The sequence below is a fragment of the Gasterosteus aculeatus genome, chromosome 4 (assembly GCF_964276395.1).
Source record: "Gasterosteus aculeatus chromosome 4, fGasAcu3.hap1.1, whole genome shotgun sequence".
Lineage (NCBI taxonomy): Eukaryota > Metazoa > Chordata > Actinopteri > Perciformes > Gasterosteidae > Gasterosteus > Gasterosteus aculeatus.
Window position 1 is genome coordinate 6,198,495 of NC_135691.1, and position 23,213 is coordinate 6,221,707.

General features: G+C 46.6%; 1 protein-coding gene across 20 annotated transcripts; it reads left to right on the forward strand.

The window, feature by feature from the left end:
• Positions 1-975: 975 nt before the first annotated feature.
• map7d3 (MAP7 domain containing 3) lies at positions 976-23,158 on the forward strand. 20 transcript variants are annotated; one of them, XM_078100635.1, is made up of 20 exons: positions 976-1,052; positions 8,433-8,534; positions 8,879-8,959; positions 9,076-9,239; positions 9,341-9,452; positions 9,882-9,965; positions 10,736-10,843; positions 11,469-11,570; positions 11,843-11,941; positions 13,687-13,812; positions 15,541-15,680; positions 16,967-17,097; positions 17,211-17,431; positions 18,725-18,854; positions 18,966-19,251; positions 19,434-19,487; positions 19,563-19,626; positions 19,807-19,978; positions 20,173-20,465; positions 20,562-23,158. In XM_078100635.1, exons 4-20 carry the CDS (start codon positions 9,096-9,098, stop codon positions 20,567-20,569), a joined length of 2,274 nt encoding a protein of 757 aa, XP_077956761.1. In that variant the 5' UTR covers positions 976-1,052; positions 8,433-8,534; positions 8,879-8,959; positions 9,076-9,095; the 3' UTR covers positions 20,570-23,158. The 20 variants fall into 20 exon arrangements, with proteins under 20 accessions (XP_077956761.1, XP_077956748.1, XP_077956749.1 ...); XM_078100622.1 differs by lacking the exon at positions 976-1,052 and adding an exon at positions 1,911-2,132; XM_078100623.1 differs by lacking the exon at positions 976-1,052 and adding an exon at positions 1,911-2,132 and having other exon boundaries at positions 15,565-15,680.
• The last annotated feature ends 55 nt before the right edge of the window (positions 23,159-23,213 follow it).

Below are 23,213 nucleotides of genomic sequence, written 5' to 3' on the forward strand. Positions count from 1 at the left end.
ATTAGAAAAGGACCATGAACAATGTTCCAATGGAGGCTTGTCTCTATCCTGCTCTGCTCATGGTGAGTCTGACCTTCAAACAATTTCCTTTGACAGATTTTTCATCTGGGATGGAGCAAAAAGGACGATATGGGAAGTAACTCAAGGTGTGTTTGTTTAACAGCAAAGATGATAAAATAATAATGAAATAATAATAATCATATTAATAATATTGCCGTCATTAATATAATAACATTTCAATAACACAATAACAACAATTACATGTATTGTTATTAATAATAAAGAGAATAATTGTTTGCATTCATCTCTGAAGTCAGTGTCGGTGATTCTGCCTTGACTCTGTCCAGCTAAGAGTATCACGGTGCTCGTCCCTCTCTGCTGAACACAGGAACGGGTGGAGGAGACCGGGGTGGCCGTAGGTGTCTCACCTCAGGTGCACGCTCTACTCCAAGGATTCCAGGACCTCTTTCAGTACCTGCTGCTGGCCCAGGCTGCTGCACTCCTGCCTAATCCCCAATCCGTTGCTAGGATACACAGAGCCGTGGTGAACAAGTGACCGCTTAGAGGATCTGGTCCCAAGACTTCAGCTGTTTGCAGAATTTAATCTAATTCATTTTGAGGGGAAATTTCTGCAAAGGAAAGCAAGACCTAAAGAACTGACATTTTCCTCACACTGTTGTGCATAATATGCTTTCATAGATGATTACTTACATCTGAATAAAATCCTTATTTCTAATACCTGACTAATGAGGTTGAATGGTAAGAAGAAACAATTATTTGGGTTTTCAGACGATACGTAACACAATATCTTTCTAGGCCATTGCAGCTGAACCCTACATGCGGTGTTACTTCCTGTTTACCATGTAAAATAGATGAGAGGGCCTCTGGCTGTAGCATGTGAGACAGAACAGGACAGAGGATACACTGTTTGTGGCAGGAGAAAGAACATAGAGCCCTGAGAAAATATGTTATTCTCTCATAGGGAGAAATATTTCCCTCCTGCGTTTTACCTTGAGCTCTAGCTCTGCAGATTCTTCAGCTCCTTCAATCTGGTAAGGTTTACATGTTTTCCCCATTAGGATTAGGAGAAGCAAATGATTAATATGTATTCAATTACGTTTACTCTCTTGTCTGAGACTTATTTCCTTCTCTGAAAATTCGGAATTTCAGATGTTTAATGAGAGATAATTTAATTTCATCAAAGTATTTTTATATTTGTTTGACTTGATCATTTGATATGATATCTGTTTTATGAATTGAGTCCCAAAAGTAACAGCTAGTGTGGTCATTATCTCATATTGATAATCCTTCATTTGATCAAGATAAACGGTAGAGGACGGTATCGAGCAAATGTGGACAGTAATTCAAAAGCAAGCCCTTAGATCGTCTATGGTGAGGATATCCACTACGAGCCACAAATAATGTTAAAATGTACGTTTAGTTCATGTTCAGAGTTCAGAATTAGCTTTTTTTGGCTTAGTATGTGTATTTTTTTTACCATGTACATAGGCAAAAGCAGCGGCAAATTTAAATGAAAAAATATGCATATGTACAGGCAATACAACATGCACGATTAATATTGGTTGGTGTTGATGTTGACACTGTTCTATATGAGTGGATTAAAGATGGTCTCTGGAAAGAAATTAATCCTGTTTGATCAAACGTAAACATAAAAAATAACTCATGAAGATTTTTTCTCCGCAAACCATTTTTTTCGAATATTAAGTTTCTATATTATCTATATTTTTTCTCTTCACGGTAAGGAGTGAGAAATATATTTTACATTTAAATACGGTTTATTCTGGATTTAAATAGCTGGGAGTTGTTATCGATAATATCTTGAGCATACTGTTAAGTAAAATGTATCTGCAGCTAAAAAAAAATCTGAAAACTTTCCACTAACACGGGGGTCTTCCGCGTTTTGTTGGTTTCCGGGAAATGCTCGGAGTGAGACCTCCTCTCCTCTCCCTCGCATCTTTGACGTCCACGTCCCCGTGGTGTCCGAGTCCTACCGGCTGCGATGCGTTACGCGCCCCAGCTTTAGAAAAAAAAAACAAAAAAAACAGAGAAGGGAAACTTCATAGAAATGGCGGAGGGTGCTACGACTCTCAAAGGCTTGCGAGCCCAACTGGGTAAGAACAATCTTGGCAGTCGTGTTTATTCTGTGTCCCGGTTGGCGGCTCGATGACCTTTTTAATCGTCCGCCGCCGCTTAACCGGTGTTATTTGAACGCGCAGTGACGCCGCAGCTCGCCCGGCTAGGAACGTTAGCTCGCGGTCCGGTTAAACGCCGACAATGGATGGCGGACAAATGTGCAACTTCTCCCCGCGTTGAAGCGCCACAAGTTGGATTCAATGGACTCGTCTCGTTCCGACAGCTGACGTTTTATTTCAGGGAGGTTTCCGTGGAAGCACTCGTAGTTGACGTTAGCCCGAAGTCGCATCCTGATGTCTCGTAGCCTGACGCGGTGTCACGACTTTAACGTTTTCGTTGGCCTTTTAACGTCACCAGTGTGACGCCACGCTCACCCAAGCTAGCTTGTTTTAAAACTTTAACCAAACACAACTGAAGTCACGTGGCCTTTTCAAAGTGCTAATGTGCACGCGGGCGCGCGCGTGTGTGTGTGTGAATATCCTTAGACGAAGCTAACTGCGTCGTTAACCGACAGTCGCCGGTAGCTCATCACCGGGGCGGATTATTGTCAAAAGTGATCATCTGCTTTCCCGATCAGGAAGCGCGCAGGAAGCGCAGCTTCGGCGCGCGAGTTCACGCCTCCAGGAGAGAACCCCCCCCCCAACGGACAACGGTTGATCCGCGCGGAGCGCCGCGTTCACCGCATCAGCACTTTCGTAGCTTCCTGCCTTAAACTCCCCCTCAACTTCTACAAAAAGGGGGTAAAAATCTCCCCCCCCTCCTATGTCCATCGGACAGTTACGCTTATTTGTTTGACACATGGCGCCCCCCCCCACAGAAAAAGGAGCGTGACTATAACAATGTCTGACCTGAATTTGAGATAAAGCGGGCGTGCCAGACACACGGCCCTGATGGGGGAATGAGGCGGCATAGTTGCTCTCCTTCTTTTCCATGTTTTTTTTTAATTTTCTACATCATGATGAAGTGATAAAGTACCTTGGTAGGCAACAAGCCCTTTGCATTTTTTTTTGGGGGGGGGGGGACTATATAAGCCAACCGCAATCTCTTTATCAATGCTTCTCTTGCAGCCTCAGCTGGCACCTTGCAGACACAGACGTGGATGTTTACTGTGTCTGCATCTGTGAACATGAATGCACAGTTTGTCATGACTCGAGCTGCACGTTTTTTTTTTGCTGTTGCCGGGTGGGAGGGAGTTTTCCTGCATACCCAGCGTGGGTGTAGGCATGTTTTACTATAGCTGGACACTGTTTAGTCCGCGGCCTTCCTGTTTCCCCCTTTTTCTCCATTGACTCTCTTCAATCTGGAATTCACATCCACCCAATTCTGCGGCTTTATAAAAATATCCACAAGATCTCGAGTGACGTGAAATGTAGGAATTCCTGGCGCCGTCGGCAATAAAGGGATGTCCGTTTGCTAGTCAACGCAGAGTCCGACAATAGTAAAATAATGTAATGTATCTGGTTCGTGTACATGGTCATTCCCACAAGAATGTGAGCGAGGATAAAATGTTCCCTGCTCTTATTCGGAGAGATCACACGGCTGCGAGTCTCACTGCAAGGTTATCCTGATCCTGGCTCAGCAATTACCGCTGCAGAATTAAAAGCATGACAAGTATTTCTGAACTGGTCGTGTTTAACCAGAGGAGGAAATGGACCAGCCGCAGTATTGGTGTGTACTGGATCCACTTAGCGCTTCTCTTCCTGCGCAGACGTCTGTCTAATTTGAACTTAAAAACAAAAAACGGGACGTGTTGCAGAATAAGTAAAGATTTGAATAGCAAAACATGTTCATTTGTATAGGCTGTCAGACCCTCGTCAGAATAGTGTGTGTGTGTGTGTGTGTGTGTGTGTACACAGATGGATGGATAGATCAGGTAAACAACTACATAAAATTGGAACACTCACGGACTGAGGCAATGATCAATGATAACTTGGGTTAGACTAGCGGTGTAGATAATTACATAATGAACGAATGAATGAATTACGTAATGAACTAATAAAGTGAACACATTCTGCTTTTTATCATGTAACTCATGATTAAGAGTGCCTGTGATTTATTAATAACCTTTGTGGTATATGTTGTGATTGTGTCGGCCGTTTTTATAAAGAGTCAAATAGATTGCTTAATACAACTGGCTTAATACTACAACAATTAAATTCTTGGTTCCAATGCATTATGATGAAGAACCAGGTTTAGTAAATGTTTTGATGCTAATGACTGATGTCAGATCCTTTTTAATGCTTGTCTTCACGAGAGAATATGGTCCTGTGAGAAGACGCATCCCTAGGAAACCAGGATGTGTCATCATTATCCTACCATGACTGCAAATAGCCGTGGCTTAACTTTACATGAACAGGTCCAAAGTAATCCTGTAGAAGAGCTGGTGTGTGTGTGTGAGCGTGCATCAGCAGTGTTATCTGAGGACCAGAAACCTTAAACTAGCAATGAAAAGCTCTCTGTGACATAAATGGCCAAAACGTTTTTAATTGAAACTGCGAGGTGGTATTGGTGAATTTGGACAACATTAACTGAATCAATGAAGTAGTTAAGCTGCTGTTTTGAATCGAGTTAAAAATCCCTCTGTACTTTTAGTGCTGGGCTTACGGGTTCCCACCCTTGCATTAAGCAGCGCACAGACTTCCTGTGCTACAAGCGTCTTACTTGTACCAAGCAGCCGGGCTCATTAAAGTCTGCAGGACCCAGTCGTGCTTCCCCACGATACCAACGTCGTCTCTGACAGCCCTTAAAAGAATGCACATAGAGACAATCATTTATTAAGAGACAGCCGCAATAGGAGAGACGCTTATATTGTTGCATCACTGGGCTGTTGGATAGAAAAGACCAGCTCATGAGAACTGCAGATACCCTGATTGACATTCATTGCATTACAGGTCATTTAGCTGACGCTTTTATCCAAAGCGACTTGCATTACACTTTAAACCCATGGCTTTTTACATTTTCCCCAGGGAGCAATTAGGGGTTAGGTGTCTTGCTTAGGGACACTTCGACTTGAGACATGGGGCAGCCGGGACTCGAACCACCAATCTTGCGGCTCTCAGCGCACCCGCTCTACCCCCTGCGCCACGACTACCCCCCCGACTCGAGCAATATCGGGAAAGAACCGACGAGCGAGCGTACAGGAGAGACCTTAATAGCTATGGATCAACCTGTTGTTTAACCAGAGTCCAGGTTAATAACTTCTCTTTTCGTCCATCCGAACCATTGAGGCCTTTGGCTGGATGATTTATGTTAATGTGTGCAAATCTCCATAGCGATGGCTCGGTGACGGACAACTCTTGTGCTCTGATTGTCTCTCTTCATTTCTATGAGCACACCTGGCTCTCTTGAGGTCTGTTGGGGGAAACGGCCTCTTCTCCCATCTCATTCAAGCACTTCAATCAAAGCGTGAATGTGTGTCAGGGGAGAGTTCATTGTTTGTGACTTCTGTCCGGAGAGTAGCTGCATCCACTGCGGTTGTGGCACCCGAAATATTTCGAACATCAATGTAACCGAAAGGCTTGTACGGCTGTATTTTAAGGAGAAGTAATCTTTTCCCTACAGGAAGAGTCGGCATGGTTTTATTTTTTTTGTAAAATATGAGTAAATATTTCAAATATAAATATCAGTGGCATTATTGTTTTTGTTGAGTTACTGACTGTTTCTCAGCAGAGACAAAAGAATAAACACCAGCAGAGCGTGCACACTTATCACAGCCCAGAACTACAATGCTCCCTAAACAGGGGGCTACAGGGTTCCAACTACATCTTCTCCCTCCAGCAATCAATAAGTCAGCGCCAAATCTCTGCACAGAGCTTGTCTTTCCCTTTAGCTCTATATGTAATCTTCGGGCGAGGCGCTGTAGTCCCTCTATCCAATGTTGTTTGGCCGGCCTGTGGACGGTTTCATCTGGATAGTTGTTACCTACTCAGCCCCTTTTGATTTCCTGTCTGCTTTTACTTCCCTTTTAAACACCAGAGGAAGCAGAATTAAGTCTCATTTCTGTCTTTTCAATGTACCAATTGCATGTACCACATTTGTGTACATTATTTTATCTAGTGCCCCTTCATGAATTTAAGTCCTTAATCTAACATTTATTGGACACATTGCATTGCCAGCATCATCGTGTCATTTACGAGGTGTTACTGTGGATAAACTGTATGTTTTACAGCCCCCTCCTCCCCCGAAAAAAGTAATTGTTTCTTGTGAATTGACACATTAACCTTTTTAAAGCTTTACAATGCATCCTCTCTATTTAGCTGTGAATCATCTCCGTGCCTTCCTTGATACAAGCCTAAGCACGATGGAGACGTCGAAGTGTGTGTGTCACTTAGCAACAGTTACCCGGCTACCCGAGGAGCGTCCTTGATTGCGGAGTATGTATTTGCCTTTTGTATGAAGGTCGAGTAAAAGAGGGAAGGTGGAGAGAAACGCAATATGATGCCGGACTAAATCCAAACAAAAGCATTTCAATGACATAATCTGCACAATAGATTCAATAGCTCTGCATCTTTTATCACATAGAAGGGAGGTAAATGTGGTTTCAGCTTGAATTTGTGATTCATTGGTGCTCTAGATTTAGATGGCTTTCCCCCCTGAGTATCGATCGGCTCGTTGAGCCCGCGGCGCGCCGCCAGTTTTCCCGTCTGTCCTCTGGCGTAAAGGACGATGTTTGTGTCATCCGGAGGAAACGGCAGGTTGGTCGGTGTCACAGACGTTCATATGCTGACCTGTTCTGTCTGTACAGCTTTACATTCGCCGCAGCGCGCCACGTAAAAGGTTTGCTTTGAAATCAGGGCTGCAAAGGGGCGGAAACTTTCCACGCAAAGTCCTAGATGCCATATTTCTGTTTAGTTCCACACTAATAAGTATACCTTTTAGTTTCGCAAACAAAACATATTCAATAGTGAACACATGTTATCTCTCCCTTTGTCCTCGTCATTTCACGCAAGAACGGCCTTTTGTCCTCCCTGGTTTCCACAGAGTAACGTGGTAGAGTCAATTTCCATACTGACAAACCTCTCATGCCATGCTGCACCATGACCGGGGGGGGTTTCCATTCGCTGAGACAACACGGGGAAAGGTGTGCACTCTGACGACCAATAAGCGCCTGCACCGAAACATTTCTGATCACTGTGGCTGCTTCTTGTGTATCAAATGTCTCTGCTCTTGGAGACGGCGAGGGAGAGGACACCGATTGGAACGCATGAGATCATGACTCAAATCGTGGCAAATCGTGCCACATGCAATGCACACGGGACCTTCTCAAGCTCGTCTCCCCTCCCAAAGACGAGGTAGAAGAAGTATCGTTTGCTTCATTAGACATTGAACATGTGGTGCCAATGATGTACAGCAGTGTGTCACAAACACTTCCCATAGGCCCCTATGTATAAATCACCAGAAGAACTAAACTTGTGCGTAAATGAATGTCCCGGAGACATGGGAATATCAGTAAAAATGCAACCGCATTTTTCTTACATTCAAATTGCAATAATTAGTTTGAAATGATTTACAGCAACAGTAGGAGCTTAAGATCACAGATGTGTTTATCAGTAGAGTTTATACCCCACAACTGACCATCTTTGTCAGCACTTGTGTAATGCTGAGTGCACGTTGACACACAAGGAAAGAGACGGGAGGAAAAGCTGATACCACGGCACAGGGAAGCTTGATGATGTCCTCCCGGTTTCCTTCCTGCTCTATCTCCATGTCGCCATTTAGTGCAGTAGGTTTAAGTGAACAACATGCTTTTAACCCTGTAGTATTCCCGGTGGGCTTCTGCCGTTGTCCAAAATTGCCTGATTATCGGGATTACAACCGAATGTAAGCTATTGCGTGCAGAACCCATTTTCTCTCGGTGCTGCTTAGAAATCCCAAACCCGACTTGGACAAGCGAATCCGCTATCTGCAAGCAGAGAAGGACTGGAAAATTTAGATTGTTTATGCTTAATTTCTACAATCTATGGAGTTTTTCTGCATATCGTTCACCAGGAAGCTCAGTAGGGTTCGGCTCCAGACCGCAGTCTCTCTCTCAGCGGCCCGTCCCTCCCCGCTGGTCACAGACATCCTTGTGTGTGTGTGGTTGGCTGCAGGGTGGATCTTGAGGGATAGCTTATGCCGGATGGTTGAATAGCTCGATTGTTCTGTAGCATCAAATCGGTTGGGTCGCTGCGAGCATGCCTGAGGGAAATATTCCTTGATATTACTTGATAAACCTGCTTTGTCAGGCTCGACGTGACGTGACTCTAGTTGCCTGTGTCTTGTGTTTTCCCCACATACAGCTGCAGCTGCGCAAGCACAAGCCGAGGAGCGGCGCAGCCTGGCAGGGAACAGCCCCGGACCGACATCCACCGCACAAGCTAAACCTCAGGGGGGCAGGCCAGGTAAATGACACCGCACCGTGACACTGAAGCACCTCGGTTTCCACTGAAACTGCCCTGTCGCCGCTGTATTGTCTTCCGTAATCCGAACCGTTAGATGCAACTCAATCCACTTCCACCACCCTGTCAGAATAGCTTGCTGCAGGTAATCCCGAGTTATCATCTTATTACTGTAGCCAATCACAAAGCGCTTTTAATGACAGTCACATGCACACATCTGCCTGGCTAATGCAAAGCTCTTGTAACGCTACCCTGCATTGTAATCCCCCGCTTTTGTTCTCTGAATAAGCATGACGTTATATGTTACACCTTTTAACCACATATATACACACACGTATGTGTTGCAGTCATTGACGGTGCTGCACTTAGAATAGACGACCGACTGCGAGTGGCAAAAGAAAGGCGAGAGGAGGCAGAGAGACAACAGGGTAAGGAGGTGGCGGGATCCCAGTTTCTGTGTGAAATTATTGGAGCCTGAGTTTACAGCAACATACTAATGAATTACCTTTTTTTTTCTTTTTCTTTTTTCTTCCCGCACCTGCAGTTCTAAAAGACTCTCAGGTCATGGAGCGGGAGCGCAAGGCCAAGGTGCAAGTAGAGCGTCAGATGGAGGAGCGTCAGAAAAAGGTTGATGAACAGCGAAGAAAGGAGGAGCAGAAGCGATTGGCTGTGGAGGAGAAGAGAAAACAGAAACAGGAAGAGGAAAAGGTGAGTTGTGTTGCGAGCGTGATGCGCACACTGTTGGCCATTGGGACATCGTAAGGGTCATGACCTCTCTGGTTTAAATGACATGCATTTATTTGCTGCAGGAGCACTACGAGGCAATGATGCGGCGGACATTAGAGCGTAGCAATCGAGTGGAGCACAGGCAGAAAAGATGGTCCTGGGGAGGATTGTCCACCGACTCAGACGGGCGGACAGGTACGGGCCCTTTCTACCCCTTTAAAAAAGTATCCCCTTTACTTTCTGTTCACTTTGACTTTCATCACTCATTTGCCACGGTGGATGCAATAAGAATACACTAAAAGAAACAATAGTGGTCAAGTTTGTGATCATTAACGCAAATATCCACAAGGTTCAAAGCTTTTAAATACACGGGTCATTTAAATTGCAGTTTGTTTATATTGTCAAGGCACTAACTGATTCCCATGAACCTTTGGCATAAACACTCAGCATATCCCTTACTGCTTCAGGGACTGTGTGTCGAGAGTGCAGAGGCTGGCAGCCATGTTTGCCTCTTCTCTCGCTCTCTCTCTCTCTCTCTCTCTCTCCCTCTCCCCCTGTTTGATGGATGTGACTCCGCATCTTGTAATTTACTGCCTCTCTCTGGGAGCTGTCTTTTTCCCACAGGAGACTCTGATGCCAGCTCCTCGTCTCCAGTAACTATAGTTATCTCCCCTGCCTCGCCAGAAAAGCCACCCAGGAGTCGACAAGGTTTTGTTTGTTGATCATTTGCTCGCCAATGTAGCAACTCGGCATGGACTGGCACTGGCACCCTAGATAGCCTGGTTCACCTCCTACGCTTCCCACCAACCCCCACGCTCCCCAACTCCCCCCTCCACCTGCAGCCTAACTGGAAGCTTCTCACTAACAGTTTTTGTATGGGGCCGTTGTTCCTAATGTCTAGGGTGAAAAGCTGGACGTGTAGCTTTAGGTTGTTCACTGACTCACACCGTCCGGGTCACATGGGTGACTTTGCATGAAGGGACAATTATGTGGCACATGCAAAAAACACGACTCATTTCATCTTTGGATTTCTCTGGCACGGATCATGTTGGTGATGCTCTCCTCTGTGGGGTGTTAAAAAAAAAAAAGCATCTGAAGTCTACTAACCACCACGCTTGTCTCTAAAAACCACAACAACTTTGTTATGGTTTGTTTAAAAAAAAAAAAAAAAACCTTTGTCATTTAATACATGGTATTTAACTGCAAATTCATGCTGCATATCATGTGTTTTGCACATTGAATGTGCACTGCTTCCGTAGCACATTGCTAAAGTATTTCAGTATTTCTTTAGTTTGTATTCCTTTTATTTTAATTGTAATTGTATTGTTGAAGCAGCATATCACCCTCTGCATATTCGGGGTATTAGGACCTTGCAGAAACGTGTACTCCCCTGTGTCCACCCAAATCCCTTCCTCCATTGGCCGACCTCAAGTGTAAATCCCGCCTCCCTTGTCTGTCTCTCCTCCGCTCCCCCTCAGTGGACAAGCGCTCCACATCCACCATGAACCTGAAACAGCCGTCCGAGGCTGGCATCAGCAAACGCCTATCCTCCTCCTCTGCCACCCTTGTCAAATCTCCCGACAAACGTAAGTCTCCTCTCTTCCATCCCTCCCTCCCTCCCTTCCTCATTGGTTCCCTCTCCCCCTCCCTGCCTCCCTTCATCCACTCCTCCTACCCGCCTTGCAGTTCTGTGCTGTTTCTTAACCAAGGTAGTACGTTCTACTCGGTTCATAATCATTCTAGTTGGAGAATGGCCGATTAATAATGTTCCAGGTGGAGTGAACTTTGACCCCTGTGCTCTCCATATGCAGGGCTTTAAACAGACCCTCTGGAGCACTGACAGTCTGGTAAAAAGTGCTTGAGCTCTCTGGATCCACTTAGTTATGAAGTAGCATGGCCTCTCAGTCCATTCACAATGCACCTCTACGAAGCACTGGATCAAATTTTCCAAATCATGAGAGGTCCCAAGCACCGCATCGTGCTTTTATACACACTTCTTTAGCATCTTTTGATTCACCAGTTGATTCCTATTTCTCTAGGTGTGCCATTTCTCCTCCCTGAAACTGTTGATTGCTCTACGGTTTTAATCATGCTTTTCCTTTCCAAGGCCTGTGAATATATTCCAAAGAAAAAAAGTCTGAGCGACTTTGTGCCGTCCTCAAAAGATCGCTGTGTAAATTCCTCATCGAGTGTTTCATCATTGTCCCTCAGGTGTTAAGCAGAGGAGTTCATCTTGTAATCGGTTGCCTAACAATGGCAATGCTGCTCTGGCCAGTAAGGAAGACGGCAAAAAGCCTCATGTGGAACCCACAGGTGCAGAAATCCCCTCTCCATCTCACACGGCGCCCTCGTAGTGAAGACTGTGCACAATGCAGCGAACCGCCACACTTCAAAGAGAAAACAGTCGATGCGTTCCATTATAAGATGAGCTCTGTGACCGCTACGACAAACCACACTTTGATGTTTATTTATTCCACAATAGTTTACCCGGATTATTATTTGATTGTGCTGTTACAATTTACCCTTCAGCTGCCGTCTGCCTTTCCAGCGACTGCTCGGCCGTAACTCCGCTTTCATGTCCGTAGGCCGTTCCGTCAAGAAGAGAAGCGCCTCCCTCACGCGAGTACGTGAGGGCAGAGCGCAGAGCCCCGCCAAGGCCGATGAGGCCACACCGGAGGAGCAAGGTGGCTAGCATGAACAGTCAGCGACCGGCTTTATCAGGCCTCTATCTCAGGCCTCCCCCTTTTTTTTACGATAACCGGCATGTCGCTACGATGTTAGCCGCTTGCTCGTTCTGAATTTTGCTCGGCTTTCAAGACCTCGTCAACACCGCCGGCGTCTGGGAGCTTTCGGCGTACCGCTCGTTTCACTGTCCTCCGCTGTGTGGGCTTATAAACTGGCCGGAGTTTCCTCCTTCCTTCCGTCTACGTTGCCTTCTAATTAAGTCCTGCTCTCTCACTCCGAACCGGCCTCAGGCAGCCGCCGGGCCTCTCTGAAGTGTTGTGCGTCTGTGACTCACTGGGGACATTGTGCGTGTCCCTTAACCGCTCCGCTGTCTTAACCCGCCGGAGCCTCCTCCGTGCCGTGCGTTTCTCACCCAAAGCGTTGCTTGTTCTAACCATCTTTTGATTGTTGTTCTTTTCAAGTGACCACCCAGCAACGGCTTGCCTGCGCGCCGTGTCCGCACTAACAAAGTGTATTGTGTCGTTGTCACAAAGTCTTGATTGTTTTCTTCCTCCCAGATGACATCACAGCTCCATTTAAGTCACACGGCTCGTGCTTCGGTGCGGTGTGTGGCACCGCCATCCCACCATAGCACCCCCAGAGTCCCTGCGCTCCGCGTATTGCCACTAACCACCGATGCTTCTGTTTGTCCCATAGTGATGTTTGCACTCGTACGGGAGATCCGCTGTGACAATGTTCCTGTTCTGCAAAGTTCTTTTTTTTTTTTCTGTGTGGTTAGCCTAGAAAATAACACGACACCGCTACCATCATTCAAACTGACTTTTTACTTCCTATCAGCATGAATAACATTTATTTCACCCAAAATCTCTCACACAACTATGACTTTAACTGAGAATAATATGTCACATTAATATCTGCGAGCACTCGGCTAACGAACAAGTCTGTCTGCAACAGATGTTAAGAGTCGGACAACAATGAAGCCGACAACACTTAAAATGCGTCGTCTGGTGGGATTTCTACTTTGTAGCTTAAGCAACGATGAACCAAAAGGAATTGTTAATTCTTTCATTTCATGGAAGCAGGAGACCTTTATTTCTTCTGTGAAATCAAAACCCAACATCATGCTTTCATGACCTGATGACCACCGCAGTCAGCCTCCTTGTTTCCATTGAATGGGTCACCTTCTTTATATTGACCATACAAAGGTTTGCACAGCAGAAGCTGAAGAACTATTGCACAATCTCTTCCCATCACTTAGTTTAGTTTCGCTACTCCTCTTCCTACCAAATAATACTCTTTTTGAAGTTCACTAATGGATCGTTTTCCCATCAGTTCACCCCCCTCCACCTCAAGGGACCTTTGATTTGACGTCATCATCCACTTCTATAACTTCTGTTATAAGTAATCTTCAGTTACCAGACAATCGGTGTTTGCTCAGTCTCATCATTTTTCCATGACATCCTCACTGTCACTTACTGACTATCCTCGTTGCATTTAATGTCACAAGTTAAGCGAATTGAGCCCATGTAAGATTAGTGAGCCGTGACCTCTGGTTGTTTGTTTGTTCTCTCCTGCTGGTTAAATCACATGGTGACCTTTCTGAAACTTCATTGACCCCCCCTCCTACTCTTTTTCTGTTTTGCCTTCACCCCCCCCATTCTCATCCACTCTGTCCTTCTCGGCCTCTTTTGTCCCTCTCTGTTTTTTTTTTTCTTTTTTCGGGTGTCCTTTGGCGGCCGTGTAGCTCGCAGGCCACCGGCCGGCACTGTGGACGAAGGGGTTCTTAGTCGCCTGCTCACCCCCACCCAGGCCTCACTAGCTAGGAGCAAGAGCGCCGCGGCCTTGTCGGCGGAAGGAACGAACGCTCCAGGTAACCTCGGAAAACCCTGACGTAGAGAAAGGCCGGCTAGACACAGAACCCGCTCCTCCCCACTCCCCCTCATTTCATCAGTAGAAGTCCACCCAGCGTCACCTCACTACATCTGCGCTCGCGTCACAGTGCCCTTCTGAAAGGCCAGCGGTCCGCTCAAAGTCAACAGTGGCGTCTTGGCGGCGGTGGAGGAATTAGCCACGTCGCTGATCAGCTCCATATGTTTAAAAGCGGCTATTGTTACAATCAGCTTTTCGTGTGGTGTGTGTGTATTATTCGCGGCAAAGTACACTCATGTGGGAGAGCGTAGTTTCTCAGTAAATATTGACGCACACACACGGGTCCAGCTCACATGCATTCTTACACAACTGACTGTTGTGAGCTGAGCTGAGCACAGCAGACTTGGCTGGGAGCGTTTCTCTGCATTTTGAGGAGCCTCGAGGGCCACGCTGGGAGATTTGCTCTAAGCTGCTTACCTGTTGGTTCTTGTTACGTCAGATTGAGATCGCCGTGCTATTGCATGTGTCCTGGTAGTGAGACTCCCAATACGCCCTGGTGGAAAAGTCACCGCGGGCATTTCAATGGCATATATTGGCTTGATGTCGCACCATTGATGCTCGTCCCTGGTTCACACCTTGTGCAGTATAAATGCCTGTGAAGCCCTCCGTGCGGGCTGCCAAGTGTCACCGGAGGATCCGCTCGCTTTACCCCACAGTGAACTGCTTCAGTGACCCGTTGCGATGGGTGTGAGCTACACTATTTTAAGGCCGAGATTAAGAGTATAAATAGTCCTAGACGACACTGAAAGAAGCTGTATTGCCCTTGTTGGCTTTGGGTTGTGGTGATATTGACGGGCCATTACAAACCCATTAGCAGCTATAGATCGTCTGGCCCCAGTAGAAACGTGACACGTCTGCATCAGCTGCAGCGGTAGCTCACAGCACGATCGATTTCATGGTCAACATAGCCGGTCAGAATCCCAGAGGGTACCTCGGGTCTCCGGATTATCACGGCTAATCCCTCAATCTGACACAGCAAGATCCTAGCCGGTGGACAGCGGCCTTTACTTTCCTCACTACCCGGAGGCCACACAGCGATCAGTTAATCCTTACTTACACATATATCACATCGCTAGAAACGGTAACGGTGGTAACTGGTAACGCTTTGTGCCAGAAACCACAGCGAGAGCTGCACTCAACGTCTAATCTAGAGTCAGGAAGCCCTGAATGATGGCAAACTCATTTTCTATTTACCGACACACAACACATCAAACGACAATCAACATCCTTACTGCGTTTAGTTTACTAATACATCTATGTGATATGTGTTTGCAGTGTTTGTGTTGTTGGTAAGTGTAGTGTGTGTGCGCGCGCCATGAAGCTCCCGGTGTTTGTGTTTTGGGTGTGTGTTCATGTTGTGTCCAGAGGCTTCGGCACCTGCTGTGTGTGTGTGTGTGTGTGTGTGTGTGAGAGAGATTGTTGCTCTCTGCTCCTCAAGTCTTCTATAATCTCCGGCTCAATCAAAGCTTCCCAAATCGATGTGCTCCGTCTAACAAATCGCTTTTTTTGTGCTCTTGTGCCCTTACAAACTACTACCCTTCACTTCTTTCAACCATCATATCTCTCTCCTCTCTCTCCTCTCTCTTTCTTCTTCTTCTTTCCGCCGCTTCTCCCGCCCCCCGCATTGGTTATGCTCCCATGGCGCTGCGATGACTGTGTCCTTTACCAGAGTGTCACCTGTGTCCTCGCTCAGCCTCCGCCAGCCCCCTGCACCCGCAGCGGGGTCCCGTGCGCAGCCGCAGCACCGACCGGCAGAAGAGCGGTATGACCACCTCTGTGTCGGCCGACGGAGCCCTGGACTCCTCAACGGTGAGAGCCGCTTTCTTGAGTTTGGGTCACTTAATGCCGCCGAGTGAAAGAGTCTGTGGCGCTCAGTGATTGGCCGAGCGGCCCTCCCCTGCCCCTCCCCCTGGGCCGTGTTTTTGTGTCCCCGTGGAGGAGAAGGCTGTTTTTTAGGCCTATGCGAGTGACTCGAGTTGATGCACTGATATTGGTTCCTCGAGGAGGGGTGTGTGTTTTTAAATATTAGGAGGCAAAGTGTCTTGGCTTAACCCTGCTGTATGGAAACCCTTATTTTAACCCGATTTTACCTTGAGGAAATGGTATATAACAATAATAATTTTACAGCCCCGTGTCAGTCGGTCGGTTTGCGTTTATTGAGGGGGTTTGCAATCTTGTCCATTTTCAAACTACGCAGTGGAAATCCAGTTCTTTGAGAATAAGCAATATGACATTGTAGAAATAAGTCACAGTTAATAATGTTTTTCAGACTGAATTAAGACATAGTGCTGCATTTGTAAAAACCTTGTTGCCTTTTTCATTAAGCAATAGTTTGGTTTCTATGGGAAAGTATTTTACACGGACTTTGAAATTATGGATAGACCAGAAAAAAATCAAGATTTACGACCGTTTGACAGTCCACAGGCGTCTCAAATAGTGAGAACTAAGTTCACGCTTTCCTCAGTGTAATAAGCAGATGGCACCAAAGACTCAGGCGGACAGATTTATACGCACATATCCGGTTATTTGCCTGTCAAAGTACTTGTGCAGGATGCTGACCGTAGGGAAATGTTGCTCCTCCAGCTCGTCTCTAACCCGCGCTGGTCACTCGTAATATCAACCTGATACGTTACCAACACTCGTAAGTCTCCCGTGGTGGTCCGTAGTGCCTGTCTCTGTCTCCGTGTCTTTCTTTCCCTCGGCCTGTCTGTCCCTCCCTCTCAACATGCATGTCCTCCTGTGTGGCGGTGAAAGGCGCTCATTGTCGTAGCACGGGACAAAGCGATCAACAGTGACCTGATTACAGACGGATCGGAGCATGCAAATCGGGCCCCACCCTGACCCAGCAGCCTAATGTCAAAGGCCTTTGACTTTGCTCCCCATTCCGTTGTCCTCGCTCCCCCACGTGCACAGATCGGTGTAGATCGTCACTCAGGCGTTGCGAGACACTGGTTAAATTGTGTTTTGAAGATAGATGCGTTAAGCCGCCTGACTTAGATGTGCTATTTTTCCTTTTGATAATAAAAGGTTAGTAGCGCACATATCCATTTTAGTGATTTTCATGTATGACTTCCTTCACCTTTATGGGACGGCAGAAGGACAGGCCGCTAACATCGCCGGGACGGCAGCGTCCCGCCTCTCCATCTTCCACCCTGGGACGCAACCGTTCACCCTCCCCGGCGCCCAACCCCGCTCCAAAGAGGGCCCCCTCCCCGACATTATCCAAGTAAGACCTCCGCCTCCAATTCACCTTCAGTGATTCTGTGACGTTTTACTTCAATTGTTTTGAAGAGTTTTGCCTTCATTTTCAAACGCACAACTCACACTTTGTCCTTTCAGGCAAAGTCCCAGGACGCGCCCACCCTCACCCAGCGCAATGAAGCAACGTCCCCCGTCCCCCCAGCCGGCGTCGGCCAAACCTCCACCTATCCAGAAACCGGCTCTCACTCCAACAGGGCCCCCCACCCTGCGAAAGAGGGACTCCAAGTCCAAGGATCTGTGTCCCGTGCAGGCTTTGTCTCCACAGGCGTCTGATTCCAACAAGACCAAAGAGAAAGACGGTGAGCAATTCCCAGTGATGAGAGTCCTGTTTTACTGTGCGTCATAAAAATGTATCCAACAGCATGGAAGCTCTTTGATAATGGGACAAAACATATGAAGGAGGTCCATATAACGGTGGGCTTAACAAACCGATTTTAATTAGGGAGTGCCAATATTTGCCACGGCCGACGGTTGTTCTGGCAACAAGGATGTTTGTACTAGATCACATGCTGACATGTTCCAGGGAGGCGAGTGACTCAGCGAGACATCAATTTAATCTTGACTATCTAAATATTAGTTATGCAAATCCAGACTTACTTGCACACCCAGGAGGGCTCAAAGTAGTAAACCTTGATCCAGTGATTCGCCTTTGAAAAATCAGCTCCTTAATTTGTCAGTGAAGTAATGATCGTTTCTACACAGCTTCTCGCTGCTCATTCTCTACATATCCATTGTCACACCTGATAAATTTAAACGTACTATTACAAAGGGAGTGCAAATACCAATAGGAGGAGGAAGCACAAACGCTTCTTTTGTTAACTAAACTGTTATACACAACAATACTGCTCGAGTTCTATTCTTGCCGTTTTAGCTGACGAGAAGTCTTTATTCAGTGTTTGTGGGCTGACGTGGTACCAGTTGAGTTTGCAACAAATCTCAGTGGAGCAGGAGGCGTATTAAGCTCTCGCAGGAGTCGCATCCTGTGACAGACCCGGCTTTGTTTCTGCTGTCACCTCCTGGAGAGAAGCGCCATCTGCAACTCAAACCGCTTCGTAATGCTTTATTACTGAATGCTTCTCGGCGCTGCACCGGGCACTAGAGGGATGTGAAAACTCAAACTAGGTGACGCAGTTTGGATGTAAACATTTATGTTATGGTGGGTTTAAAAAGTGATTTAATATTTCTGTCTTTTTGATTCATCAACCAAATAAATACCTGACTACGATGTAGACATCACGATATTCTCATGTTTAAATATGGAACATATTACTCCTATTTATAGGCTCTGATTTGTTGAAGGGATCATTGCTGCAAAGCTGCTGTATTCCCACAGAGTTCTTTCAAAGAGCACCGAGATAATCGTGACATCAGACCCAGATGATCATGTGAAAGTCACACAACCCGGCATCAGGCTTCTTTATTCTTCCCCCGTCCTCCTCTATCTCTGCTAACCTCCTCCCCCAGTCTGGCTTCCCCTCTCTGCCATCAGCCCCACTGCGTCCCACGCAGGGCCAGACGCTGTGGCCTCGGGTCAGCACCACATTGAGCCATGGGTGGGACAGCTTTTCCATGTTTGTGTCTCTACCTGTCAGACCCCAAAGCCTCGACGGGCACCAACTCGGCCGCTGAGGCCGCCAAGATCCTGGCGGAGAACCGCAGACTGATGCGAGAGCAGAAAGAGAAAGAGGAGCTGCTCCGGGTACAGAGGGAAGAAGAGGAGAAGTAAGATTTATTGTCCTTTTTTCTATTTTCTTAAATATAGCACAATCTTTTGGCATTTTGTCGTCATTTTGTATGCTTCTGAGCCGCTCACTGCGGTTTCTTTACGACCAGGCTGAGGAAGGAAGAAGAGATGCGCTTGGCCGAGGAGGCTCGACTGAAACGCCTGGAGGAGGACAAGAAGCTCGCCGAGGAAAGGAAAATTCAAGATGAGGAAGACGCCCGCCTGGCAGAGGAGGAGCGGGTGAGAATGGCAGAAGAGGAGGCGGTGAAACAAGCCGAGCTCCAAAAGGAACGGGAGGAGGCCGAGGTCAAGGCCGCGGAGGAGGCCGAGAAAGTCCGTCTGGAGAGAGACCGCATCATGCAGCAGAACCAGCAGGAGCGGATGGAGAGGAAGAAGGTATGGCTCGACGGACATTTTCTGACATCATCTATCCAGGATGGCTTCTCCTTTTTGAGTCCTGACAAAAATGACAAACAAGTATTTGTCATTTAATCAATCAATCAATCATCCTGTAACCAGTTTCTTCACTCGTTCGATTAAACATTATTTACAAACCAAATGCTTCTTTCCATTTTTAGAGGATTGACGAAATAATGAAAAGAACCAGAAAAGGGGACCAAAGCGACATGAAGGTGAGCTCCCATTCAGTCGGCCTCCTCATCGACACTTGAGTGCACGTTGACGCGGTGTTTGTGTCTCCTGCGTAGGGAGATGGAGGCGATGACGATAAACCGGACAATGAAGAGGAGGGAGACGACTATGAAACCCAGAGTAAGTGTCTCTGTCCTCTACCCGTCTCACAGATGGCTTGTTTAGAAGACCAGAGTAGACCAAAGTACATGTTTGCATGTACTTTACATATGTGGGTTCCTCGTGTGGATTCACTAAACTCTCAACATGACTTCTGATTGGTCCTGTTCAATTCCATCCCCCGCCCCATCGATGTCGTAGGCCAGTCAGACGGCATGGCCATGGAGGATGACGATAAAGACGAGTGTGGTCTATCCTCTGGGGAGCCGGAGGCGCGGAGGGAGGAGCCCCTGGGCAGCGTGAACGGGGAGCAAGAGGCGCACGATAAGGAGAATAACAACGGCAGAAGCACAGCGGAGAGTCAGGCCGTCAGGTATGACGAGAGAAATGCCAGCGTCGCGTCACTGGAGAAGCACCACTTATTTCGCATCTCTTTAAAGACGTTAAGTTCTATGTCTGTGAGATCGGGTTTGGAGCTGCGACGGGCCGACGCGCCGTTGGCCTCGTCTTGCCTTGTCTAATCGTGTACCCCCCCCCCCCCCCCCCCCCCCCCACCACCTCCTGCAGCCCGGTCCCTGACAGCCGCCTCGTCGAGGGCTCGGAGTTCCTGAATGAGCAGGACTCCGCCAAGGTGGGCCGGGTCTCGGGCCTCAATGGCAAGTCCACACAGTGGAGCTTCGAGGAGCTCCTTGACCTCAACGTCCACTCGAAGGCTCTGCCCCTCATCGAGGCGGAGGACTGTAACCAGGTCTTGATCCACTGCGACGAGAGCTCGGACGGGACCAGGGTAGCCTTTGAGGACAAGGGAACCCCCGTCGGAACCCTGCATTCCTCTAATCAACCCATAGAGGCCCTCCCAGGTGAGGAGACGCTTCCGCCTATTTGGAACATACCCTTTTCGACCTCATTTTTTACATATTTGGGCCGTAACTGATTTCTTCTGCGTTTTTCCGTAGAGATTTGATGCTGCAGCCGTCGCTGAGAAGCCTCTTTCTGTTGCACTCGTGAAGTTCCTGTCTAGCTGAGCTCCGTTAAAAAACGTGTCCTGTACCGTACCCAACACCTCCTCCAGAAGGAGGAGCACAAGGTGAAGCGGAAAGACCACCCCAAGTGCTACATTTGCACCCCACATTATGAGCAAACATTTACGAATTCCTATAAATTATAAAGTGACGCTTCAGGGAAAATTCCACACATGGCGTCAACATGCTCACTTCAGGTGTCTTTCCTCTTCCTCTTGTGTTCATTTTTGTTTTGTGTCCAAAGTTGATGTTTTTTATGAGTTTTGTCTTTGTCAGGGGTGCATTTGATGTAATTTATTAATTTTTGGCTTCTTTGTTATTGTAATTATTGTTCTATGTTTAGTCTTTTTTGTTTTCTCTTGTCTGAGAATATTCCAGGACGCGTGCACATTCGGCTGTATGAGTTGAACGTGAGTTAAAGGAAGGGCCGTTCACACATTCTGTTCTGTCTGAGGTTCGGTGAGGAGAGCATCCCGGGATTCGCATGTGATCTAAATTTACCCAAACCGGCTGCTTCGAGCAGCATGCAGCAATAATAGCCTTAACATTTTGGTCTCTAACTTCTAACTTAAAGTGTGCATGTGCTGAGTTGCTTGTGCTAAGGCTCGTGCACGGACACTTTAGCGCTGGTGCGTTTACGCTGGGGAGTGGATTCTGTGTTCACACCTCGGGTCACACGCTCTGTCCTTCCGGCTCCTCTCAGCATGCGTTTGCTTCTTTGGCCACCAGAGGGCGGCAGACGCACGCTTCCAACTGTTACATTTTAAGCTGAGAAATGAAATTCCTTTCAGCAGTTAGGTCATGTAGGGCTTGTTCGTGTTTATTTTTATATATGTACATAGAATTTGTGTTTACTAACGACACCGTTTGCATCAGTACCAGAGTTGGTCCAGTTTTAGTCTCCACCACACAGCTGCTTCAGTAGAGGGTGAAGTCATTCGCAGCTGTTTTTGAGCTCAAACTAAAAATGAGTTTATCCAATTATCTGGGTTCAATTTAAGCTCAACATACACATCCACGTGCACTGTTCCATCTGTCTATCGGTCCGTGCGGCTCTTTCAATCAGTTCCATTCATTTCCCACTAACTATCCCTATTGGAAAAGTCTTGACCCGAGAGCTACTACATCTGACTAAACGCATTTCAATTATTATTTTTTTTACAATATAAAATTGGATTGTTTTGTTTATATATGAAAATACATTTCTACATATATTTAAGTGTTATTGTGTTGTGTGTGTATATAATCAGTGTTAGGCGAAAGAAGCCATGTTTCGGATGGAGTGGCGTCTCTGTGTGTGTGTGACCGTGCTACACTGTGTTAGCTTTCGGTTCCACTCGTGCCCTGCGACAGGGCGGTCAGGTCTGGGCAGCCGGGCAACATTTACATGAAGCCCTCGTCCACGTGAGCTCTGCAAAAAAAAAAGAAAAGAAAAATGGGCCACTTAGTTACTCAAAATACGCTGTGTGTATTTCTGTTTGTTGGCTTTCTACCCCAAATACCAAGCGTTGATGCAGAGTCTGCTCTCAGAGGTTTAATGAGCTGCCTTTGATGCCCAGTTGTCAGAACCCCTCAGCCGGGCTTCTTAACGTCACTTTCTCACAATGGGTTTTGCGTGGTGTCGATGGGGATGCTTCTATTTGGCGTATGGGATCAGATTTGATCTGGTCTTTGTAGTTTGAGGCAGGGCGCATGCAGCAAACCAGATACGACTCAAGTCAGGAAGGTTTGTGTCTCGTCAGGATTGTCACGACTCGTATGAGACTCAATACTCTAAACAGCCCACGCTCGAGGTTCGCGGACCTTTTTCTTAATTGTTGCCGCCTTCTCTGCTGTCTAACTAAAATATCTTTGTACATAATAAGTCGCACAGCTTTCGATCTTAATTATATGCTCAAAGAATGTAACTCCATAAAGCGTCCTTCATTACTTACCGTGTCTGTCCCAGCTGCCCGCTTTTTTGCTTTCCATTATTTCCATTATTCATCTGGGAAAACACAAATTTCTCACCGTGTGTTGAATGAAATTGGTTTCTGAGGAGTCAATTTTATATTGTAAGGCGAGTTGTGTGAAAAAGTAATTGGTTCTTGACTGGATTTTTCAGAAGTGTCATTATCATCCCAGACTTGTCTGGATCCAAATTTACCCCAAACTCATCCTACTCATCTTTCCACTCACACACTGATCTACTGGGGGGGGGCGGCTGTTGTAGCTGCTGCTTGAACAGATGCTGTACCTCTTCTGGAGTACAGAGCTGACTGCTCTAAGTCCTTAACCCCAATAGAATAGAACGGTGCCTTAGAATGATATTTAGTGGTTTTATTATATCACACTTGACTAAGAAAGCTTTTCCTTACCTCGGCCTCGACAATCACGTCTATCCAACTGGGGCGACTTAGTGAATTTTTTTTTTTGGGAAGATTTACAGACCTACCAATGCCCTGTCCACGAGTAAAATTTGTACTGTAAATATATCTTAAGTGTACTGAGATGATACAAACTGTTAATAACGAATAAAGTCTTGCAAAGATGCTCTTTTTCAGTGTTTTCTTTTTGAGAAAAAGAATCTTCACTTCCTAATTGTAT

Bases quoted from the DNA above. Each gene is read 5' to 3' on its own strand.
- map7d3 (XM_078100622.1), top strand. From the start codon at position 2,087: ATGGCGGAGGGTGCTACGACTCTCAAAGGCTTGCGAGCCCAACTGG. The intron at 8,535-8,878 runs GTAAATGACACC...TATGTGTTGCAG, and splicing joins ACCTCAGGGGGGCAGGCCAG to TCATTGACGGTGCTGCACTT. The intron at 19,252-19,433 runs GTATGGCTCGAC...TTCCATTTTTAG, and splicing joins AGCGGATGGAGAGGAAGAAG to AGGATTGACGAAATAATGAA.